Source organism: Gastrolobium bilobum, unplaced genomic scaffold, assembly GCF_033153095.1.
Source record: "Gastrolobium bilobum isolate Gb01-03AN ecotype WA unplaced genomic scaffold, APGP_CSIRO_Gbil_v1 utg436, whole genome shotgun sequence".
Taxonomy (NCBI): domain Eukaryota; kingdom Viridiplantae; phylum Streptophyta; class Magnoliopsida; order Fabales; family Fabaceae; genus Gastrolobium; species Gastrolobium bilobum.
In genome coordinates this window covers 363910-385427 of record NW_026898220.1, presented here as the reverse complement: position 1 = coordinate 385427, position 21518 = coordinate 363910, and the positions used below count along the sequence as shown (strand labels likewise).

Here is a 21518-nt window from a genome sequence, read left to right as displayed (position 1 = left end):
TTTAGAAAAAATCAAATTCCAACGCGAATACAGTTAAGTTGTACACACTCTAAAAACGCTCAAAATACTCTAATTTTGTGTTTGTTTTACTCAATATATAATGAGAAATCAAGACAAAAAATGTAAAATTGTTATAGTTCTTGGTATAGAGCTACCAAGAATCACTCCAGAAAACTGACTTACATAAACACAAAACATAAAGAACAACGCCAGAATTTATACTTGGTTCAGAAATTCTTTGTAAAAGAATTTCCTACATCCAAGTTGGCCAGTGAGGGTCAAACGCCCTCAAGCATGCACTCTTATTCAGAAACAGATAACAGGTACAAAGAGTTCAAGATCCAAAACATGTAACTCTACCAATACAGTATATACAAGGCATATAACAGAGAAAGAAAAACCAAGATTACAACGCACATATAACCAGATGATGAAATCAGCAACAGTAAAACAAATAAAGGAAAGATGTCACCAAATCTCAGAGCAAACACCAAGAACCAGGTGCCTTCAGCTCCCAAAGTATGCGAACCCGTCTTTACCAACAAGGAACGCCACCATGCTCCATTTTCTTTAGTGTTGGATGATTCCTTCAAAATTGCACCGATCAATCTGAGCGTCTTGGCAAGAGGAACATTTCTCTCAACATCACCGAGATGAGATTCTCAGTTTAACACTCTCAAGTATGCCTCTCAAGCTCTCAAAGAAACCCTAAGATTTCTTTCTTTAGAGAACTTCAACGAAAACCAAATAAACCCAAATCTGATTCTTGCTTTTTGGAATATGCCATGTTTTGATTTCCAAGCACAAGGATATTTGTCATATTACTCAGCAAAGCAAAACACAGCGTCTCAGTTAGCAAATAAGGCCAAAACTGAATGCAATAGCAAATTGGGCCTTAATTTTATTTTCAATTGTTGGCCCACAGCTAAAAAAAAATTTACATGATTTAGAAAATATTCATAACAAAAATGTTAACCATTAAGTTATAAATGTATCTGGTATTATATTTTTATATGAACTTATAAATAATCATTAAGTTTCCAGTGCTTCTGCATGAGGAATTTAAAAAAAAAAACGTTAATTATAATGTGTTATATATTATTAATATCATAGTTTCTTATGCATATATAATAAACGCAAATAGTTAAACTCAAATTATTTTCTAAAAATATTTGATAATTTTCTTTATCAGATTGGATTTATTTTATAGTTTATTACAAATAGGACTTATACTTAAAATGTATATAAATAAAATTTTGAAAGATATTTAAAAAAAAACATGTATTAAAATTTGAAGGTAAGAACAAATTTGACCTGACTTAGCTCAAGAAAGCTACTTTAAGAGGATATGATTGTTTAAGTACTTTGTTCATTTACTCAATTAATGAGATCTCAACACTACTATTTGGAATGTGAAATATGCCGAACTCTCCATCTGGTTAGAATTAAAAACAGCCTTAGCCTAACTCAATAACAAAATTAGCTATGCCGGGATGTTTGGCAGATGAAAAGTTTTTTTTATTAGGAAAATATAATTACTAAGAATATAGTAAAAAAGTTAAAAAAAAATTATTTAGTAGACTGAAATATTATTGAAAAAATAAAGTTAAATTTTCTGAATCTATATTTGATTGAAGATGAAATATTGATGAAAAAATAGATTGAAAAGAAAATACCATCTTTTTTTTGGAAGAGACTCCACTTTTTCCAAAAGTAAACCAGGGGATTTTAGTCTCCAAATTTGAGATCCATTTTTTCTTTTCCTATCAAATGAAAATACCACATTCTCAATAGTTTTTTAAAACAGTGTTTTTTATCAAATTTTGTAAACAAATTACAATGGCTGGGTAAAGTATTTGCATGGTTAAATTTTCTTAAAACTTCTACCAAACATAGTTATGCTAAAATGCCACTAGAAGTTGCCTGGTTATCTTCATCAAAATTCCCTACCAAATACCTCCTAAGAGAGACGATTCTCCAAATTATTACAAAAGTTACTTTATTATTTATTCAATCAATTTAAGTAGTTAACAATACGAGACATTCAAATTATCAGATAAACTTTTCAAACCAAACAACTCTTGAAAAAAAAAATTGCTCAAAATTATTACAGACGGTTGGATTTAAAATACAAAAAACAACCTAAACAGTCCGTATAAGGACGAGAAAACACGTTATTTTCGAGTAGTTTTTTTTTTTTGGTTGTTGTGTGGACTGTTTAATCAAGCAATTGTTTTAATATGAGATGATGTTTTAGAGTGCAGTAAAAGACAACTACTCCCTGGGGAAACGTGACGGTGGAAATTAATAAAACATACCCATACGTACCCATACCCACCATTCCCATTTCCCGGTAAGAATGAAGAGAAGGGGGAATAGCATCAGTAATACAAGGCCAGAAGGATAAGGACAAAATCGTCAATCAAAGAAAAGAATCGAAGCGCATTCATTTCACTCCTTGTCGTCTTCGATAACCATAAAAAACAGGTGCACCCCCCTAACCTTAACCTTTACTACACCTGCCCCATTATCTATCTTTTCCACCAAAAACCCTCGCAATTTTATTTTATCAATCTCAGAATTACACATACATACATTACCGACCCAATTTCGTTACCATTATCCCCATCCTCCCTCTCTCTCTCTCTCTCTCTCTCTCTGTCTCTCTCCTCTTCCCCAACATATTTTATTTATTGACCCTTTATGCAACTAGTTTTGCAGAACAACGCCTCTCTGATCGTGATTCTTTCCTCTTCTTCACCCTCCACCAAAGATCCTATCCTTTTGGTTGCGGTAGAGAGAAACGACAAAAGGGTAATTGGTTCTTCACTTGTAATTTCAATTCAAGCATTATTGCGATGAAGCGTCCACTTCCCTCGGCAAGCGGCGAGGATAGGAAGATGAAAAAGGTGAAGGCGGTAGAAAGCGACGAAGAGGGCGATGATGGGAAGACTCATGGCGTTTCGTATTTCGATGACAATCTGCTGTTCGAGGTGTTGAAGCACGTGGATGCGAGGACGCTAGCTATGGCGGGTTGCGTGAACAAGCAGTGGCACAAGACTGCACATGACGAGAGACTTTGGGAGCTGATCTGCACGAAGCAGTGGGCTAACACTGGGTGTGGAGAGCAACAGCTACGATCCGTGGTCCTTGCCCTTGGTGGGTTCCGTCGTCTCCACTCGCTTTATCTCTTACCTCTTTCGAGGCCTCAAACATGTTCCTCGTCCTCGTCTTCTTCTTCTTCTTCTTCTTGGGGTCCCATCCCGCAGGTTATTCGGTCGAAGCCGCTACCTCGTTTGGGGAAAGACGAGGTTCATCTCTCCCTGTCACTCCTCTCTATTCGCTACTATGAGAAGATGAATTTCAATAACACGAGCAGATGAATGAAATGTTCTAAAATCTAATTGTGCTTCCGTTTTGTCTTTCTCTCTTCCACAACATGATTTCGGCTTTGGAATTCTTCTTTTTCGTTTTTATTTTGTGCAATTTTTGGATTTCAGTTATCAGATCTGCTTTTTATTTAGGGCAATTAGGCTAAGCTGTTTTTGTAAATTGTGATGAAAGGAATTGCTTAAGGGATCTGTTGTATGTACTTTGATAAATATATATATTGGGATCGAATTATGATACCTTTATCTTGAGATTTAATTGCTTATTTTGGGGGGGTTTGTTAAATAGATTAGCGTTTGGATCTGGGTTAAAAAAAGGGATCTCATCCGGTGCTGAATAAGAAACGGGTTTGGTGGGGATGAGATGCTGAATCGGGGAAGAGAGTGATTGGAGGCCACGAGCGTGTCTTTTCCGAATACACACAAGAATGGAGACAGACGCTAAGGTCTTATTCTTGTAATAAATGTATGGTACTGTTGATTTTTCTGGCCCTTACTTCCTCCCAATGGCTAAAGGACACAGAGATGACTTCGTCTTCCATTGTTCCGCAAAAGCCAAATTTTTGTTAAGGGACGATATTTGTCGCTTGTGGGATCCCTATTATTCGTTTCATATACTGAACACTCTTTAGGAATTAGATCAACGAACAAGGACTGACTCTCTTGGACGAATATATTGTTTTTGTTTTTATTCACCCCTCCACCAATTTGAGCCTTTTCTCTCTTCACCATTTTTTTCGAGGGGGTTATAAGGAGGGGGCAAGGTCTATAGGATACACTTCAAGACTATTAAGAAAAGAAACTCTGGCTATAAACTCAACTAAGGAACGTTCAAGAATGCAAATAATGCAAACCAATTTTCATAGCGTGTGCAAAATTGATTTGGTCACCTAGGAACAGCTATGTTCCTTTCTCTCTAGGCATGAGTAACATAAGCATTTCACATATCGGAGAGCATGTCCTTGATATAAGTTACCATGGGTGGGAACACATGGATGGGTTGGTCCACAACCCTTCAAGATGAAATTCAAATGACTGAAATAGCTATTAAGAATGACTGAACAACTTAGCCATTAAAACTCTCGATGAACCAAGAATACAAGCATACTCCGCCAATCGTGCACTGGAAGAGTAAAAAACGATACCTTCACAAGCAGCATGAGGTAGCTAGCTTACAAAGAATCGCCTACGTTACACTCTATTCAACTCCAATCAAGAAACACTCAACCAATAGAAGCCACATGGTACTTATTCACGCAAGTGAATCCGTGCAAAGAGGAAAGAGGAACGTGCTCCATCTCTAGGGCTTTGTGCTTAGCAAGAAACAACAGATTATCCAAACTCCCACTGTATCCTTCAAACACCAAAGTGTTTTGGTTAATCCACACCAATGAAAAAGTTAAAGCCGAATTGTAGGTTCCAAGTAGAATGCTCCTCATGGCCCGTTTGCTTACGCAAATTTTTATCCACCCAATTCCCCAGGTTTGCTTCAAACAAACTCCACCAAAACCTTGGATGGAGAAGATGGGTCACTAGTCTTTGATTAACCCATTTTCGCACTAATAAATTTTACCTAACGCAACCAAAAAACCAAATAATTTTTTTTACCTAATGCAATAAGGAAATACTGAGTTTCTTTTAAGTTATGAAGTTTGTCCACGAATTATCAATGCATATGGGAAAAACTGATAGTAATAGTGTAAATTCACTTGCTAGCAATAAAAATTAAATTATTTCGTATCGCACTCCCCTTATTTTTCTTTGCTGGGAGATAATCTTGTCCGCACAACTCTTTGATAAAAATATATTGGGATACCAATAAAGTCCAACACAATTGTAGATGATTGGATCCTTTAAATAAGTTAACAGGGGTTCGATTCCTGAAGGTATGTATGAAAAATGTTATGTTGTTAGATGTAAAATCTACTTCGATGATCTTTACGCTTCGAAAGAATTAGTCTTCGACTGTCAATACTTTGAGGAAATTCAAAAATAAAATAAAAATAAAATACACTGAGATCGAATTATGATATCTTTATCTTGAGATTTTTTTATTTATTTATTTTTTGGTTAGTGATTTGGATATGAAAAATATGTCAGACTCGTTGAAGTTGAATCTTTACCCATTCGTATCCCTATTGCTGAGTCTAACGGGGTTATTTATTATTGTGCATAAATGGGTGATTTTAAGAAAGAAATATGCAAAACTATATTAATTTTGTTTAAAGACAATTAAAAACTGAATTTACTTCAGTGATGTAATGATTAATTAATGAATATATTCTCGATTTGATTCTCTAAAGATTTGGAGTGTTTGGTATGAATATTTGGTATAAAATGATGAAAAAGTGAGGTGGATAATATTTATTTACCATGTTTGCTATGGATATTAATATATTATAAACAAAATGCCAGCAATTTTTTCCCCCCAATATTTTTCTTTTGAATTACACAAAGGCAAAAAATTATCCCACTTAGTCATTGATATATATATTTTTTGCCCATGGTCTTGGATTCTGAAAAATGAACGTTTGATTCACTTTTTCCTAAAAAAAAAGGAATGTTTGATGATGATTCACATTTTCATATTCAGAAAATTAAGAGTATTTTGGTAATTTTGATTCACATTTCTATAAATATTTTACCATCAAACAAACATAGCATTAATAAAATTAACCCAATTTTTCCGGCAAAATTTTGGCCAATCAAACGCCATTTTCGTAACTTACCCGGGATAAAAAGTCCCTACCAAATCTCCAACAATCTTTTTTTACCGATAAAAAAAATATCTCCTATATCAAACGCTCCCTTGGGATATTGTCACGGTACTCGGTAGACCTCTAAATATTTTTATTGGAAATATGTGTATCATATTAAAGGATGTAAAGTTATGTCATTTTAAGTGAGAGAAAAATACAGATAAAGGAGAAGAGAGAGTGAACAAAAATAAAATAAAGATATGAGTTCCACCTCTTTGTCCTCTTCGTGACAGTGAAATTACACAAATTATGTTATTTTAAAGGATAAACACTTTTTCATTTTTATTATCAAATTAGTTTCTTAAAAATTAAAATTCCATCGTATTAGTCCTTAATGTTTTTTTTTTTAATATCACCTCAAAGATACATAACTGTTATCAATTGTATATCTTAAAAGAATTAATACGATAAAATATAGGGTTTTATAAAAGTTATGTTGCAGAAAAAGTGATTGTGTAATGTTATAGAGATTCGTTTTGCGTGCCATAATTTCTTTTTTCTTTTTTCTTCTAAAAGTGTGGGCCCCACAAAATATTATATGTGTAAATAAGTTTGTTGTGTCATGTTAAATAACAAATGCAAACCCCTAAAATATATCTAAAAATTTAGAGAATAAGACTATAATATTTGATAGACTATCGTTTTTTTAAAATTTATCTTGCAATATTCTAATTTTCGAAGGGATATTTTATTAATTTTACAATGACAGATATAAAGTATTTATTTATGGGTAGTAATTCAATCATTATTAATTAAGTTTATTATTTTTTACCACCAAATATTCATTATTGTTTTTTTGTTAATACGATGGTTATAATTTATTGATGATATTTATTAATTAATTATTAATTCTCAATAAATTATAATTTTCATATTGATAAAAATCAACAAATAAAATATAAGAAATGATAAACTTAATTGGTGATAAATATATCTCTTCACTTTATTTACTTATTTTGGTAGATAATTTATGAGTTCACTTTTTCTGCAATTACGGTAGATAAGTTATCTGCAGTAAGTTCAATACGACATTGTTTTGGGCAGAAATCGTGGTTTTTTGTAATTTTAATTTATTATAGGGTTATAATAGTGTTTATATTTATAATTTTTTAAGATTTTAATACCAAAACGTCGTCGTTTTTGAAATAAATGCAGATAACTTATCTGCAGAAATATTTTTTTCATAATTTATTTATGGGTTTTATAAAAATTATGTTATAGGAAAAATGATTGTGTTATATTATAGAGATTCATTTTTCGTGTCGTAGATTTTTTTTTATTTTTTTGTTTAAAAAAATACGAGTCCCACAAAATATTAAACGATGAATGCCCGATCGACATTGTAAGGTAAGAAAACTAGCACTTGATTCTGAAAGTGGTGAGGCATCAAAGGCAAAGGCCCAACCAACAAAGGCATTAGTATCAGATTATAGGTTTTCAGCCGGGTCGAGCTGCATTCTATTCTGGTTGGGAAAGCGGCGAGGCCCTTAGCGATAGGGGGAAAGAAGAGTGGGAATGCGGGCTTCTTTCGCTTGACTATTTAGCTTAAGTCTCTTTATTTATTTACATTAAGGTGAGGTCATCTTCTTCCATTTGACCGAAGAGAAGAAAATGGGAAGATACGTGTTTGTTGGTTTTGGGGGAGAAATTGACTGTTTGTGAATAGTGATGAGAGCAAAATCTGAGTAGTTGGAAGAGTAAGGAGAAAGACAATCACATAATAGTAAAGAAAGAAAATGGGGAGTTCGAAGACAATCACTGGGGTTACCCACAATTCCAATAGCAATAGCATTAGCAGCACTCACACTGAAACAGAAACTGATTCCGCTGCTCCCTACGCCGAAGGAGAGAAGGTCCTCGCCTATCACAATACTTGTCTTTATGAAGCCAAGGTTTCTCTCCTAATAACAATGCTTTCAATTTTATTTTTTGTTGTTGTTTTTTTCGGTATATTTATCCTTCATTTCCCTTCTATTCCCCAATTATAAAATTATTGTGAAACTGAAACATCTTTCTTGTTTAAAAGGTTAATCAAGTTCAGTACAGGGATGATGGATGGTGGTTCTTTGTTCATTATCCTGTAAGCATGTCTACATTTCTGTCACTGCTCTACAATCATGCGCCTTCTCATTTTCTCAATGTTATTTATTTATTTAAAATAATTTTTTTTCTTAAATTTTAATCTTTTCAGGGTTGGAAGAAAAGGTAAGCATGACGTGGTCTTATTCAACATTCTGTTAAGGGCTGCGTGCTCAATTTTTTAGCATTTGTGTTTTACTGCAGGTGGGATGAATGGGTTGTTATTGATCGTTTGATGAAATACACGGAGGAAAATATGTGCAAAAAGCTTGCCCTTGATGAGAAATATGGCAATGACAAGAATACTAAGATTTCCAACGGTCAGATATATCATTTCTGCACTTTAATTAATTAGTTCATTACCAATGACTTGCTGTAATCACCAGAGAAATTCTCAGCAATTTTCACTTTCCTTGAGTGCTATGGTTGAGAGATGACATAAACTTCACCTTTCTTGTCATTTATGGCCTAGTATAGACGACAGAGCTAGGTTACTATCCAAAAGCCAAATTAGTGGCATAACAGAGGAATTCACTTTGAGTGTATCTTGTTCTCAACTATAGGGTAGATGTTGATGTTGTCTGATTTGCCATTTAGGAATCCAACAAAAAAGATTCATCATAGTTTTCTTGGTGTGCAGTATGTGCTCTATGTCTGTTGAGGTGACAGGGATGGGGAGGAGAATATTTTTATATTTGCGCATTTGTTTCTTTGTTGGATTAGAAGGCATACGGTTCTTGAAGTATTGCACTTGTATTCATCTTCTAGAGGCATACCTATTGAATATGCATGGTAAGAAACAATTGTTGCAACTTCACCATGTTCAGGAACCGGAAACCTCACATAATTTAACTTTATGGGGGTTTAATTGATATTACTTGATAGTTATATGTGTAGTTGGGGGTCATCCGTCTTCTCTCACAATAGGACCATAACTAATTTTTTTAATAACATTATTGTGTGCTTTATCTCCAATTTAACTTTTTATGGAAATTCATGTTCAGTGTTATGATTAAACAAGTTTTTATATTTTTAAAGTAAGAAAATTTTTCTCTTTGAATTGATTTTGATTTTATTAGATATTTCTCCAATAACTGTGGATAATAAATTTACACGAAAGAGTGGGGAGCAAAGGATCTTATTAAATTCACCCTGCATTTTGGAGGGTTATCTTTTTTGTTGTGTGCTATTTACTCTGGAATTGGAGAAATAAGGATATTTTTGATAATGAGTTTAAAAGACCTGATAATAAATTTCTCCACCACTTGCTTCCTCTAGGCTTAATCTTTCTTATAGATTTCTAAACAGCTCTACCCCCCAGTCTCCCCCTTGCTGAACTTGGCCAGATCATGATTTTCTTAAATTAAATGTGGATGGGGCTGTTTCGGGAGACAAAGCTGCTTGTGGTGGCATCTTTAGAAACTCCCTTGGATCTTGGATTGGTGGCTTTTCTTCTTTCCTGGGTACTTGCACGCCTCTTTGGGCTAAATTGTTGGCTATTTACCATGGTCTAACCTTTGCGTAGAATAAGGGTTGGAGGAAAATCATGGTTGAAAGTGACTCTTCTCAAGTTATCAGCTTTCTTCCCTTTTCTGGTAATGACTCTCGAAGGCTTCCCCTGGTTGCCAAGATTGGGGATTGTGTGAAGAAGGATTGGACTATTTTCTTTTCTCAGGTTCCTAGATCTATCAATAGATGTGCTGACTGGTTAGCAAAAGAGGCTCTCAACAAGAACTGGGGTTTCTATGCTATCACTTCTCCTCATCAGAAGCTGTTACAGCTCATGGAATCTGAATTTGGGACCCTGGAGACTCTTCTGGCAGCTCTTGATTTTTCTCTGTTTCGGTTTTTTGTTTTCTGTTGCTGTTGTTTGTTTCTGTTTTTTCTTTCTTTGTTGTGGGGCTTTTAGCCCCCGAATGTATCAAAAAAAGAAAAAAAAGTGGATCACTTCTTCCCTTTAATTAAAAGTTGGCAGCCATTTGGTCAAGAAGATATACAGATACAATCCTCAATGCATTCCTGTTTTAATTTAACTATTCTTGTAGTTGTACATCAAAAGAACTTATATGTTGAGATCAACTTTTACTCCATTATGTGCCCCTAGTATCTCTGAGTCATTATGGGAAAAATGTAATGCAGTGACAAGAGGCAGGAAACGAAAGAATGAATCTCTGATTAAGGTACTCTCTCATTTTAAATTTTAATTTGTATAAGGCATTTGTTGTGCACCCAAACATCTTTGAAGTTCATGCATTTATATAAACTGTTAAACAAATTAGTTGGACAATTGTGAAGGAAATATTTCAAACATCCGGGCTCATGTTTTGTCTTAGGGACAAGGTGAAGGGATGATTCTTCACAACTTTTTGTTGTTGTTGCTGTATGGTATATTTTAACTGATTTTATTGTTTGCTTAAAACTAGGGAGAGCTTACTGTTCATTCTGGCAAGCTTGTCAACATTCAGATTCCAACAACTTTAAAGAAGCAATTAGTTGATGATTGTGAGTTTATTACACATCTGGGCAAGGTAGTGATATCATTTTTTAATATATTATTATTACTTATAAAGGTAATTCAGTGCCTCATTTCCTTTATCAGCAAGTTGATATAGCTTGTTACAGTGCACGGTCTTACTTCAAAGAAGAAAAACTTCTTGTCATTTTAAAAATTGTTGAATTTATCTGCAGCTCATTAAACTTCCTCGTACTCCTAATGTGAAGGATATATTGAAGAACTATTTTGATCACCTATTCCAGAAATGTGGCCTGTAAGTTCAGGCTGAGGCATTCTCCATTTTTAAGCTTCATGTTAAACTTTTTCTGTTTTGGGAAATAAATCATATATTGAATTGTTTTGAATATATTTTAGAATAATTGGGGGAAAAACTCCCCATACACGGGCACCTTAAGCAGTAATTTTTTTTTCATCAATGTTATTTATGATTAAAAATAAACCTCTGCCTCATAATCTTTTCACATATTATTTGCTTATTTTTATTTGAACTATAATTTAGTTTTTCCATTTGATCAATACCTTGTCCAAGTAGAAAGTTCCATTATGATTATTCTGTACCGAAAATCTGCATCTTAGTGTCTTAATCTATTTTATTGGGGTTTTTGACTTGTTAGTATCTTGAATTCACTTTTGATACCTCCTTCATACTTTTTACTCATGGTGCTTATTTTTATTGTTTAATGCTATGTCTGATATAGGGTAACTGATTCAGTTGAAGAAATTATGAAAGGATTGTGTTGTTACTTTGACAAAGCACTGCCGGTTATGCTCTTGTACAAGAATGAGCGTCAACAGTACCAAGAAGCTTGTCCGAATAATGTCTTTCCTTCTGCTATATATGGTGCTGAGCATTTGTTACGTCTTTTCGGTATGCTCATTTGTCTGCCAGAGACGAGCTTATTATATGATCTAGAACTATACATTTTTTTTTTTTTTTGCATTGGAAGGTAGTCAGAAGTGTCTTAAGATTAAGTTTTTGGTAGTCTGTCGTGACACTAAGTTGTAATAGAAATATAAATGACAGTGGGTAGGGATGTGCACTGTTTCGGTTCGGTTTTTTGGGCCGAACCGAACTGAACTAGAAAAAAAAAATTAGTGGAGGGAATTGAACTAGAGAAAACAATTCAGTTCGGAGAACTGAACTGATTTATTTTTTGGAATCAGTTCAGAACTGATTGTTGTACCAATTCAGAACTGGTTCATGTATGAACAATAGATTGAAGAATTATAGTCCTATAAATTGAATCAAATACACTAACATGTCAAAATATCCTGGGTTATCAATGTTACAACTTGTATAAAGGTTTTTCACAATAAATATGTTAATTGAAGCATTTGTATATGATAAAAAAATGAGCATAATATAGCATAAAAAACTAGTTTGGTTCATCAACAACACTTTCATTCCAAATTAATTGGGGTCGGTGCAGATGAACCAAAATGAAAAGTATGAAAATATTGAGGAAAAAAAAGTAATATAAATAAAAAAATAAAAAAATGATACTAGAAATAAAAAACAAAAAAAAGTTAAAAAGAAAAAGAAAATAAAATAAAGTGAAAATAAAGATAAATAAGAGATAAAAATACATAAGAGAAAAAGAAAAAGTTAAAGAAATAATGGAAAAAGAAAAACAGTGTAGAAGGAACCTAAGTGCGGTAGCTCAGTTGGTTGCAGGGGGACTGAGCAAGGGGAGGACAAGAACCACGGATCTAGTCCCACCAAATGCCACATTGGGGAGGGGCAAGAAATACCGTAATGCCAGGCCGCGGTCCTGAACTCCGGATTAGTCCTATAGGCGGCTCAGAGAGTCGAACTCGTGGGGACACCGAGGGAATCTGATTTGCCTCAAAGAGGTATTTAGGATTGGTTATCCAAAAAAAGAAAGAGTAGAAGATGAAAAAGAAAAACCAATTCGGTTCATGAATTGATTTTTAAAAACCAGTTCAATTCATGAATTATTTTAAAAAACCAGTTTAGTTCATAAGTTGTTAATAAAAAATCAGTTTTTTTGAGTGCAGTGCACCTTACAAGAGTTCAGTACTTTGAGTTATTTTACACAACCCTAGAACTAGTGGGGTTGTTCTGCCCCATATTGGACAGCAAAATGCTTGCCCTTACTCAGCCTTACTTGTGGGTTTATTGATTGCTATGAGCTCATAGTTTTGTTAAAGTTTTCATTTCGTATAGTTTTATTATTCGTAATTCTAATACTTTTTTATTCTAATTACTGTTACATGTTTTTATGGATGTGTAGTTAAGTTGCCCGAGTTATTGTTTCATGCTAGCCTGGAAGAGGAGACATTGAAAGAACTTCAGTCACAATTTCATTATTTTCTCAGGTCTCAATGTTATCATCCTAGTTTTACGTAAAATATAGTCGTTATTGAAGAATTTAAATGGGGAAAATAATTTTCCTTTTGACATTTTATGAATAAATTAATAAATTATGTTGTGTAACTAACTATCCATGTTCTGGTGCAGGTTCTTGCAGAAAAATCAGAGCATATTTTTCCTTTCTACCTATCATGTCCCAGAAGATAGAGAATAGCACCAACAAACAAGGTGACTAGGCTTGGGGACTACAAAGCAATTGATTTTGCATTGTACATAATACCAAAGAGCCGTGCCGATATAGAATGTTTGTCATAATTGCAGTTTACTTACAGATGAAAATGTTGTGAATTTATATTTGTTGAGTGTTACCCGTAGTCTTGGGAACCCTATGCAGAGAGATCATATCTATGAATGAAATATGCTATCGACCATAATTTTTAAATTTCAGTTGTATTTCTGAAATTTATTATAGTCTTGTGATTTCATAGTGATCTCAACGCTTTGACAAACAAATTCTATTGATGACAGTATAATTTGTGTTCGATTTATTAGTTTTTGGTTGTGTAACGCCGGCGCTTTGTGTTGATTGGTTTCTTTCACAGTTCCTTTTTTTAATAGCAGTATTGTATCTAATGCTTAATTTTTATTTTCATTTTCATTTTTTCTTGCGTACGAAGAATTGATTTCAATTCATGTTAGAGAAGGGGTTATGGGCCCCAGGGCTGCCGAAAGGTGAGTTTTTTTTTTTATTTTGTTTTTTTAAATAACATGTTGCGGGGAAAGGTGACTGAATAAATTGAAAATTGGAAAGCTACTGTTGCGTTCACGCCTCACTCTTTACGGTTGGGCAATACGAGATATTATTCAACAGCCACATGCCGTCCCTCTTCTTCATTACATTTCAATGAAGTAATTTACATAATTCTTAGAGCAATAATTCATTATTTTATATATTTCCTTGCGAAAAAGTACTAATTATATTTTTGCCTCGGGAATATTCTAGAATAATAGAATTCTTCAATCTTTGACTTGAACGAGGGTAGTGGTATCCATTAAAATCAATATATGAGAGAGAAATAATAAATGTTAAACCTGATGATATTTTTATGTGTGATACAATTCAATTTCACATGCTATTATCCTCAATATCTAAATCTAATTGATAAAACTAGACTTTGATAAAAAAATTTACTGAATTAAGCGTAAATCCTTAAATTGGATCTTAGTGTGATATTTGACAATACAAACCCCGGCAGTTATAAAAATAGATCTACCAACATAAACTTAATTTAATTAAGAATACTAAGGACAAATCTCTCCAAATTAATTAAATCATCAAAACAGGACTCAAATTAAGGAGATAATTAAGAATACATCATTCCTCTTAATTAAAATTTTAAATATCAAAACAGGACTCGAATTTGAGCCGATGGGGGTGCTTTGATTTGCATCAGCTCTTTAAATATTATTGATTATTAACTTTATAAAGATTTTTGTGACCAAATATTTTTTTTTAAATATACAAAATAATAACTAATTTTTTTTTTTATTATTTTAGTCTTCCATTAAGATGAATGTGGTGATGTATTAGATTTTTTTAAAAGTTAATTTAATAGTAAAAAACTTTTAAAAAATAAATAATGCACTAATTAGTTGTTGAGTTGATAATGCCAATGTACCTATCATACAGGTATAACTGAGGTAAGGTATTCACTAATTAGTTGTTGAGAATGTATATACCTAATAAAAAAGATGTCTGGTTAAAAACAATAAAAAATTTGTCAATATTAAACTCACTTTATCAGTTCTTAATTCATAACATCATGCTTTCATATATTTTATATAGAGTTAGAATAATTTTATATTAGTATAAATTATATATATATATATATATATATGTAGGTATATAAATTATATTTTTAATCCTGTTCATTAATTTTATTTATATCTAACTACTCTAATTCTTTAATTATATAAGCCATTGGATACAAGTACATTAATAATCAAAATTGAATATAATTTTTTTTTATTTTTATACCAAATAGGTAGTTGCGGAGGATGTATTAGATCCACACATAAAAAAGTGCAATAATGTAATTCTTTTATCAGTTCGTAAATTCTTGTGGAATAGTTTCTCTTGGGAGTGGATGCTTTGGTGTCGAAAAAGACATGAGATGATTATGTGGACAATAATAACCATACAAAGGTAGATTAATGGTGATAAAAGAGGAGAGAGAAAAATATATTAAAATATGTAGTCACTAAATCATAATCGTTGATTCATCTTTGCATAATTATGATTGTCCCATGACCATGCCATATTTTTTTTAAATATGAGAGGATCCATTTCCGTTTATGTTAGGTTTGGTTCACCATTGGAATTGCTATCCTATTCTAGAAAACAAAAGATTTTTGTAAAAAACCAATACAATCAAAAAGCTTAAGTTGATGGACTATGCTACATTAATAATTTTTATATATCTCTATCACGTACCCCTCATATGAGATCTCATTGGGCTTAAAAGGTGAACAATGCATAGGTCCATCTACATGTACTAAGAAACTCCACAATACTTCATCAATTATTAATTAAATGAGGGACAATAATGATCAAACTCGTGACACCGAGACTTTATACCATGTTAAATAAGAGAGAAACGAGAAAAATATGAGTAAAACGCATCGATGAGTGGCTCGCGAAAAAAATTCTCCGCCATGGTGGTTGACAATGACTGAAGACTTGACTGGTTGCTGGGAAGGTGGTTAAGAACTTAAAACAATGCCATAATGATGTTTATGGAAGAAATACAGGAGACCGAGAGGACAACATGATTTTTGAAATTTTTTTTTATCACTGGCAGGCATTAGATCCATCGAGTATGCACGAATCAGAATTTATTTCTCATTACGATATTGATACCTATTCAACCTAAAAGGTTTAGATGATGAATTAGGCTATATTAATTGATTTTATATATCTCTAACAACTTTCTGTTATCCAAAATGATGTTAAAATTATTAAGAAGGGATAATTTGTGTTAGAAAAATCATTTCAACAATATTTACAGTTCTATGAAATGCACATAAGAAATTGAAACATGTAATAATACATAGGTAAAACGTATAGTACGAAAGTATTTGAATGCAACAAGGAAAAATTCGAGCCAAGTATTAGACAATGTGTCCTCAAGACAATTTTGCCCTCTCTATAGTGCCAAAGATTCGTGGACAAATATCTCCCGAGATAGAACATATTACCTCTATTCTTGTGGCGTCACTTCCACATTGAATAGCCTCATCGAACTCAACCTATGCCTAACCAATCGAACTAGAGTAGAAGATTGCAAATGTAAAGAAAAAACTCTACTTAAAATTCTGATTGTCTATCTATTAATTGAAAACATAAGGTCACGATTGTAAAGATACCCGTTCAAGGATGAAACAACACGTCTGTTAGGATGAAACAACACATTTGTTAGGGATGAAGCAACACATCCTGATGTTGATGAAAGGACACATCTTTTCAAATCAAATTTCGTATTCATAAAAAAAATTAGAGTAAAGCACTTCTGGGTCCTCACCAAAAATCTCGGGGCCCAATTTAATCTTTTAGAAAAAAAAGTCAACTCGTGGTCCTCTAAATTTCAAAATAGACCTAGTTAATCGAAATCGTGATCCCTCTGAAATTCAAAGAAGACTCACGTTAGTCCCTAAAAAGGACTAACATGGGTCTTTTTTAAAATTCAGAGAGACTATGAGTCGACTTTTTTTTTCTTCTAAAGGATTAAATTGGGCCCATAATTTTTATTAAGACCCTAAAAAAGTACTTTACTCAAATAATTAATTTAAAATTAATTCCTACACTTTCAATATTAAAGATAATTATAATCCTCACAAAAAAAGAAGAAGATAATTATAAAAGATGATAATCGATAAAACAAAGTCCATGTCAACGCAAACCAACAAAACAAAAAAGTGCTTGTCAAACAAAATTCCTTTAAACAAACAGTCTTGCAGAAGCAAAGTAGTACTTTGTAAGTGACAGAACATCGAAGCCTAGTTTATATGTTTAGGTATGGTCAACGCATGCATGGAGTAGTAATTTATATGAAACGCAACTTTAATTTGTAGGCAATTCTCAAAGAAGACATTTGTACAGTATTTATACTGATGCTGACAGTGTGAGTTACATGTGGGATCATGCTAGCTTGCAAAATTAGATATTGCATGTTTAAGAGATTCCATGGGTATTATATCGACCTTATGGTTGTTCCTCTTCCATTTTGTTTTGTGTCTACAGCTTTCATCTTCAGCAGTGGATACTATCAGTCAAGGTTCATCCCTCTCAGTGGAGGAACCAGAAGATGTCATGCTCTCACCAAATGGCATGTTCTCTGCTGGCTTCTATGCTGTTGGTGACAATGCCTATTCCTTTGCCATTTGGTTTTCCGAATCCAATGACCAAACCCAAAACGCTACGGCGGTATGGATGGCAAACCGTGACCAGCCTGTCAACGGGAAGGGTTCAAAGCTTTCCCTACTTGACAATGGTAATCTCGCCTTAATGGATGCAGATGGATCCCTCGTTTGGTCCACAAATACTGTTTCATCGTCCTCCGTACATCTGTCTCTTGACGATGTTGGTAACCTTGTTCTGCGTGTCGGGGAGGGTGATGGTGATGGTGTCATCCTGTGGCAAAGCTTTGATTTCCCTACAGATACACTTGTTCCACAACAAGTGTTCACCAGATATGCAAAACTAGTCTCTTCAAGAAGTGACACTAACAAGTCCTCGGGTTTCTATTCACTGTTTTTCGACAGTGATAATATTCTTCGTCTTCTCTATGATGGTCCTGAAGTTTCAGCCCTTTACTGGCCAGATCCTTGGCTGCTCTCTTGGCAGGCTAATAGGGCTGTTTACAACAACAGTAGAGTTGCAGTGATGGATAGCCTTGGCAATTTTAGTTCATCAGATGAACTCACCTTTATGACATCTGATTATGGGACCGTGATCCAAAGAAGAGTCACTGTTGATTATGATGGAAATATCCGTGTTTACAGTCGGAGACACGGAGGAGAGAAATGGTCTATTACATGGCAATCCACGTCAAGACCATGCAGGATTCATGGCATCTGTGGCCCAAACAGTTTGTGCTTATATAATGCTATTTCTGGTATCAAATGCACTTGTCTTCCAGGCTATAAGATGACGAATGATGGCGATTGGGCATATGGGTGTGAACCAAAATTCTCTTTTACTTGCAACAAAACCGAGTCTCGCTTTCTAACTATAACCAACGTGGAGTTATATGGCTATGACTCCGGGTACATGACAAATTTCACACTTGATCAGTGTAAGGAGTTATGCCTGCAATTGTGCGACTGTAAAGGCATCCAGTATAGCTATGAATATGGTACTGGCACTTATACCTGTTATCCGAAGTTGAAGTTGCAGAATGGGTATCGTACACCAGATTTTAATGGTGATCTGTACTTGAGACTGCCAGCAAGCAGTTCATATTCTTATGACGAGGAGTCCGTAGATGAGTACAGTCTTTCTTGTTCCCCGAATTCAAAAATAAAACAACTCGAAAGAGCGTATGCCATAGACCATGGAAACATATATGTTAAGTTCATGCTCTGGTTTGTAGCCGGAGTGGGGGTACTCGAAATTTTGGGCGTATTTGTGGTTTGGTATTTTTTGTTAAGAACAGGGCAATATTCTGCCGCTGCACGAGACTATAGTCTGGCGTTAGCTGGCTTTAGAAAATTCAGTTATTCTGAGCTGAAAGAAGCCACCGAAGGTTTTAGTAAAGAGATCGGAAGGGGTGGAGGAGGGATTGTATACAAAGGTGTCTTGTCTGATCAACGAGTCGCAGCAGTAAAGAGACTGAAGGAAGCTAATCAAGGAGAAGAAGATTTCCTCGCGGAAGTAAGCATCATCGGAAGGCTTAACCACATGAACTTGATTGAGATGTGGGGATATTGTGCTGAGGGAAAACACAGGCTACTTGTGTACGAGTACATGGAGCATGGATCTCTAGCAGAAAATATCAAATCTGATAGATTGGATTGGACAAAAAGGTTTGACATTGCCTTAGGCATGGCAAAAGGTCTTGCTTATATCCATGAGGAGTGCTTGGAGTGGATTCTGCACTGTGATGTAAAGCCCCACAACATACTTCTTGATTCTAATTATCAGCCAAAGGTTGCAGATTTTGGGCTGTCAAAGCTGCGGAGCAGAAATGAAACTAAATACTCTAGTTTTTCAAGGATACGAGGAACCAGAGGTTACATGGCTCCTGAGTGGGTTTTAAATCAACCAATCACCTCCAAAGTTGATGTTTATAGCTACGGGATTGTTATCTTGGAAATGGTCACGGGAAAGAGCGCAACAATGGACATTCATACCTCTTATGGATTAGAGAGGCAGCGTCTCAGCCTGGTCACGTGGCTGAAAGAGAAACAGAATAAAGGTTCGGCATGGGTTAATGAAATCTTAGACCGCACGATACAAGGAGGTTACGAGGAAAGTAAGATGGAAGCTTTGGCGAGAGTGGCTTTGCAATGTGTGGAGAAAGAGAAGGACAAGAGGCCCACCATGAGCAAAGTTGTAGAGATTCTTCAGAAATCTAGCCGCGAAAAAGATAATCAGTGATCATTATGAAGTGAGTAGTGCCATCCCATGGGTTATCCCTGGGAATTTTGGATCCATGGCTTCACTCATGACAGGATCTTTACTTGTTGGTTCTTTTTTAAATAACATTATTAAGTGCTTTATCTCCAATTTAATTGACTTTCTATGGCATTCATGTTCACTACCTGATCCAAAAAAGAAGATTGGGGGAAAATATAAATAATTATTTTAAAATTTTACATCAATGTATTAAAATAAATATATACGGCCATATATATAAAGAGAAAAATATGAAAACTTACAATTACACAAGTAATATTTTCAAAGTACGAATTTTTTTTTTTAAAAAATTCTTTTAGAATTTATTTTGATTTTTATCAGTTGATAGGAGCTTATTGGAAAAAAGGATATTATCGAATTATCCTTGCAAGAACATAATTTAAATTGTCCTATGAATATATGATAATAAGTTACCCATTTCTTGGGATGAGGTTCAAAAGAAAAGAATGTATATTTATTTGTTTGTTAATATGTAAAGCTCTATGTCTTCTCTTTTAAAATATTGTACCCAACTTGTTTTAGGAAAGATAGCGCATGCCCGGTGAAATAATAAACATATATATAACGGGACAATAATAGAAAATCCCTGTGCTCACACCACCATGTGCATTTGTATTATCTTCTTGCCTTTAATTAATAGTTAGCAGCCCTTTAGTCAAGAAGATATATGATTTAATAGTCAATGCTCTCCAGTTTTAATTTAGTTATTCCTGTAGCATATGTTATACAACAAAAGCACATTGTGGTTTATTACTGTTGGAATTTTTAATTCCTCTAAATTTTATGATGATAACTATCACCTACAAGCTAAGATCCATCATACCAAATCATAAAGAAAAATAAGAACAACATAAAGGTGGAGGAATACCTGTCTCCATTGCAGTGGAATAACTTTGATCTTGTCTCTTGGGGTTTGTAGTCTTCCTCAGTCAAATTACCCTAAAATCGAATTCCTTAGTGTGCCGTCTCTCTCTTGATGGGGAAGAGAAACTAGGGTTGTTCATTTTTACGTATTGGGGACCATAACCCTTATATAGTGTTTTTATCTTTATTGTTGGGCCAATAAGCTCTCATTATACCTAGTTGGCCCAACATCGGTATCCACTTATTCAGCCCATACTCACTTAGGAATCTATTTGGGAATATTTAACTGATCACTTTAATTTACCCAATATATATAAATAGCACAATATAATTATTAATATAATATGTGACCCACAATAATTATTAGAAAATATAATTTCCTAACAATCTCCCACTTGGGCCACATATTAACTTGAGATAATTATATCGTATATCTTTAGTGCGCAACTGTATGCTATTTTTCTTTAGATTCCTACTTAGATACAATCTGGTCCACCTCCTATATCAATATGAGATCATTGCGGCTTTTGTCACTTTCAAGCGTAACTAAACCTTCCATGGTCATCGCACCAATATATTCAATAACATAGATCAAGTATGGATGAGTGGCATGGAAATTACATGCAATGTGATCTTACCATGCCTATTTCCAACTGGTCATACTTTAATCTTTATGAGATCAATCCTAAATTTTCTGCATACACAAAGCAGAAACACAAGCACAAAATATAATACATTCAGAGGGAAAATATCATTGAATTCTTTATTCTGCAGAAAACAAACATAAGAATATTTCATTTATTTATTTACATAGAACACCAACATAAAGAACTCCCACTAAACCGTAGTGTCATCGAACAAAACAACACCCTTATGAGCA

At 34.0% G+C, this 21518-nt stretch overlaps 3 protein-coding genes across 3 annotated transcripts; all 3 read left to right on the top strand.

The window, feature by feature from the left end:
• Positions 1 to 2521: 2521 nt before the first annotated feature.
• LOC133313940 (F-box protein GID2-like) lies at positions 2522 to 3648 on the top strand. Its single transcript, XM_061515365.1, has one exon. The coding sequence runs from the start codon at positions 2859 to 2861 to the stop codon at positions 3381 to 3383; it is 525 nt and encodes a 174-aa protein (XP_061371349.1). The 5' UTR covers positions 2522 to 2858; the 3' UTR covers positions 3384 to 3648.
• A 3981-nt stretch (positions 3649 to 7629) lies between these two features.
• Positions 7630 to 13502, top strand: LOC133313938 (protein MRG2-like). The gene is given in 11 exon segments (XM_061515363.1): positions 7630 to 8040; positions 8175 to 8228; positions 8340 to 8353; positions 8432 to 8547; positions 10367 to 10407; positions 10651 to 10755; positions 10916 to 10995; positions 11441 to 11610; positions 12998 to 13082; positions 13225 to 13281; positions 13283 to 13502. Coding segments are annotated over 11 exon segments (909 nt in total). The 5' UTR covers positions 7630 to 7884; the 3' UTR covers positions 13314 to 13502.
• Positions 13503 to 17386: 3884 nt separating this feature from the next.
• Positions 17387 to 19735, top strand: LOC133313950 (putative receptor protein kinase ZmPK1). Its single transcript, XM_061515374.1, has one exon. It carries the CDS (start codon positions 17447 to 17449, stop codon positions 19733 to 19735), a length of 2289 nt encoding a protein of 762 aa, XP_061371358.1. The 5' UTR covers positions 17387 to 17446.
• Positions 19736 to 21518: the final 1783 nt, after the last annotated feature.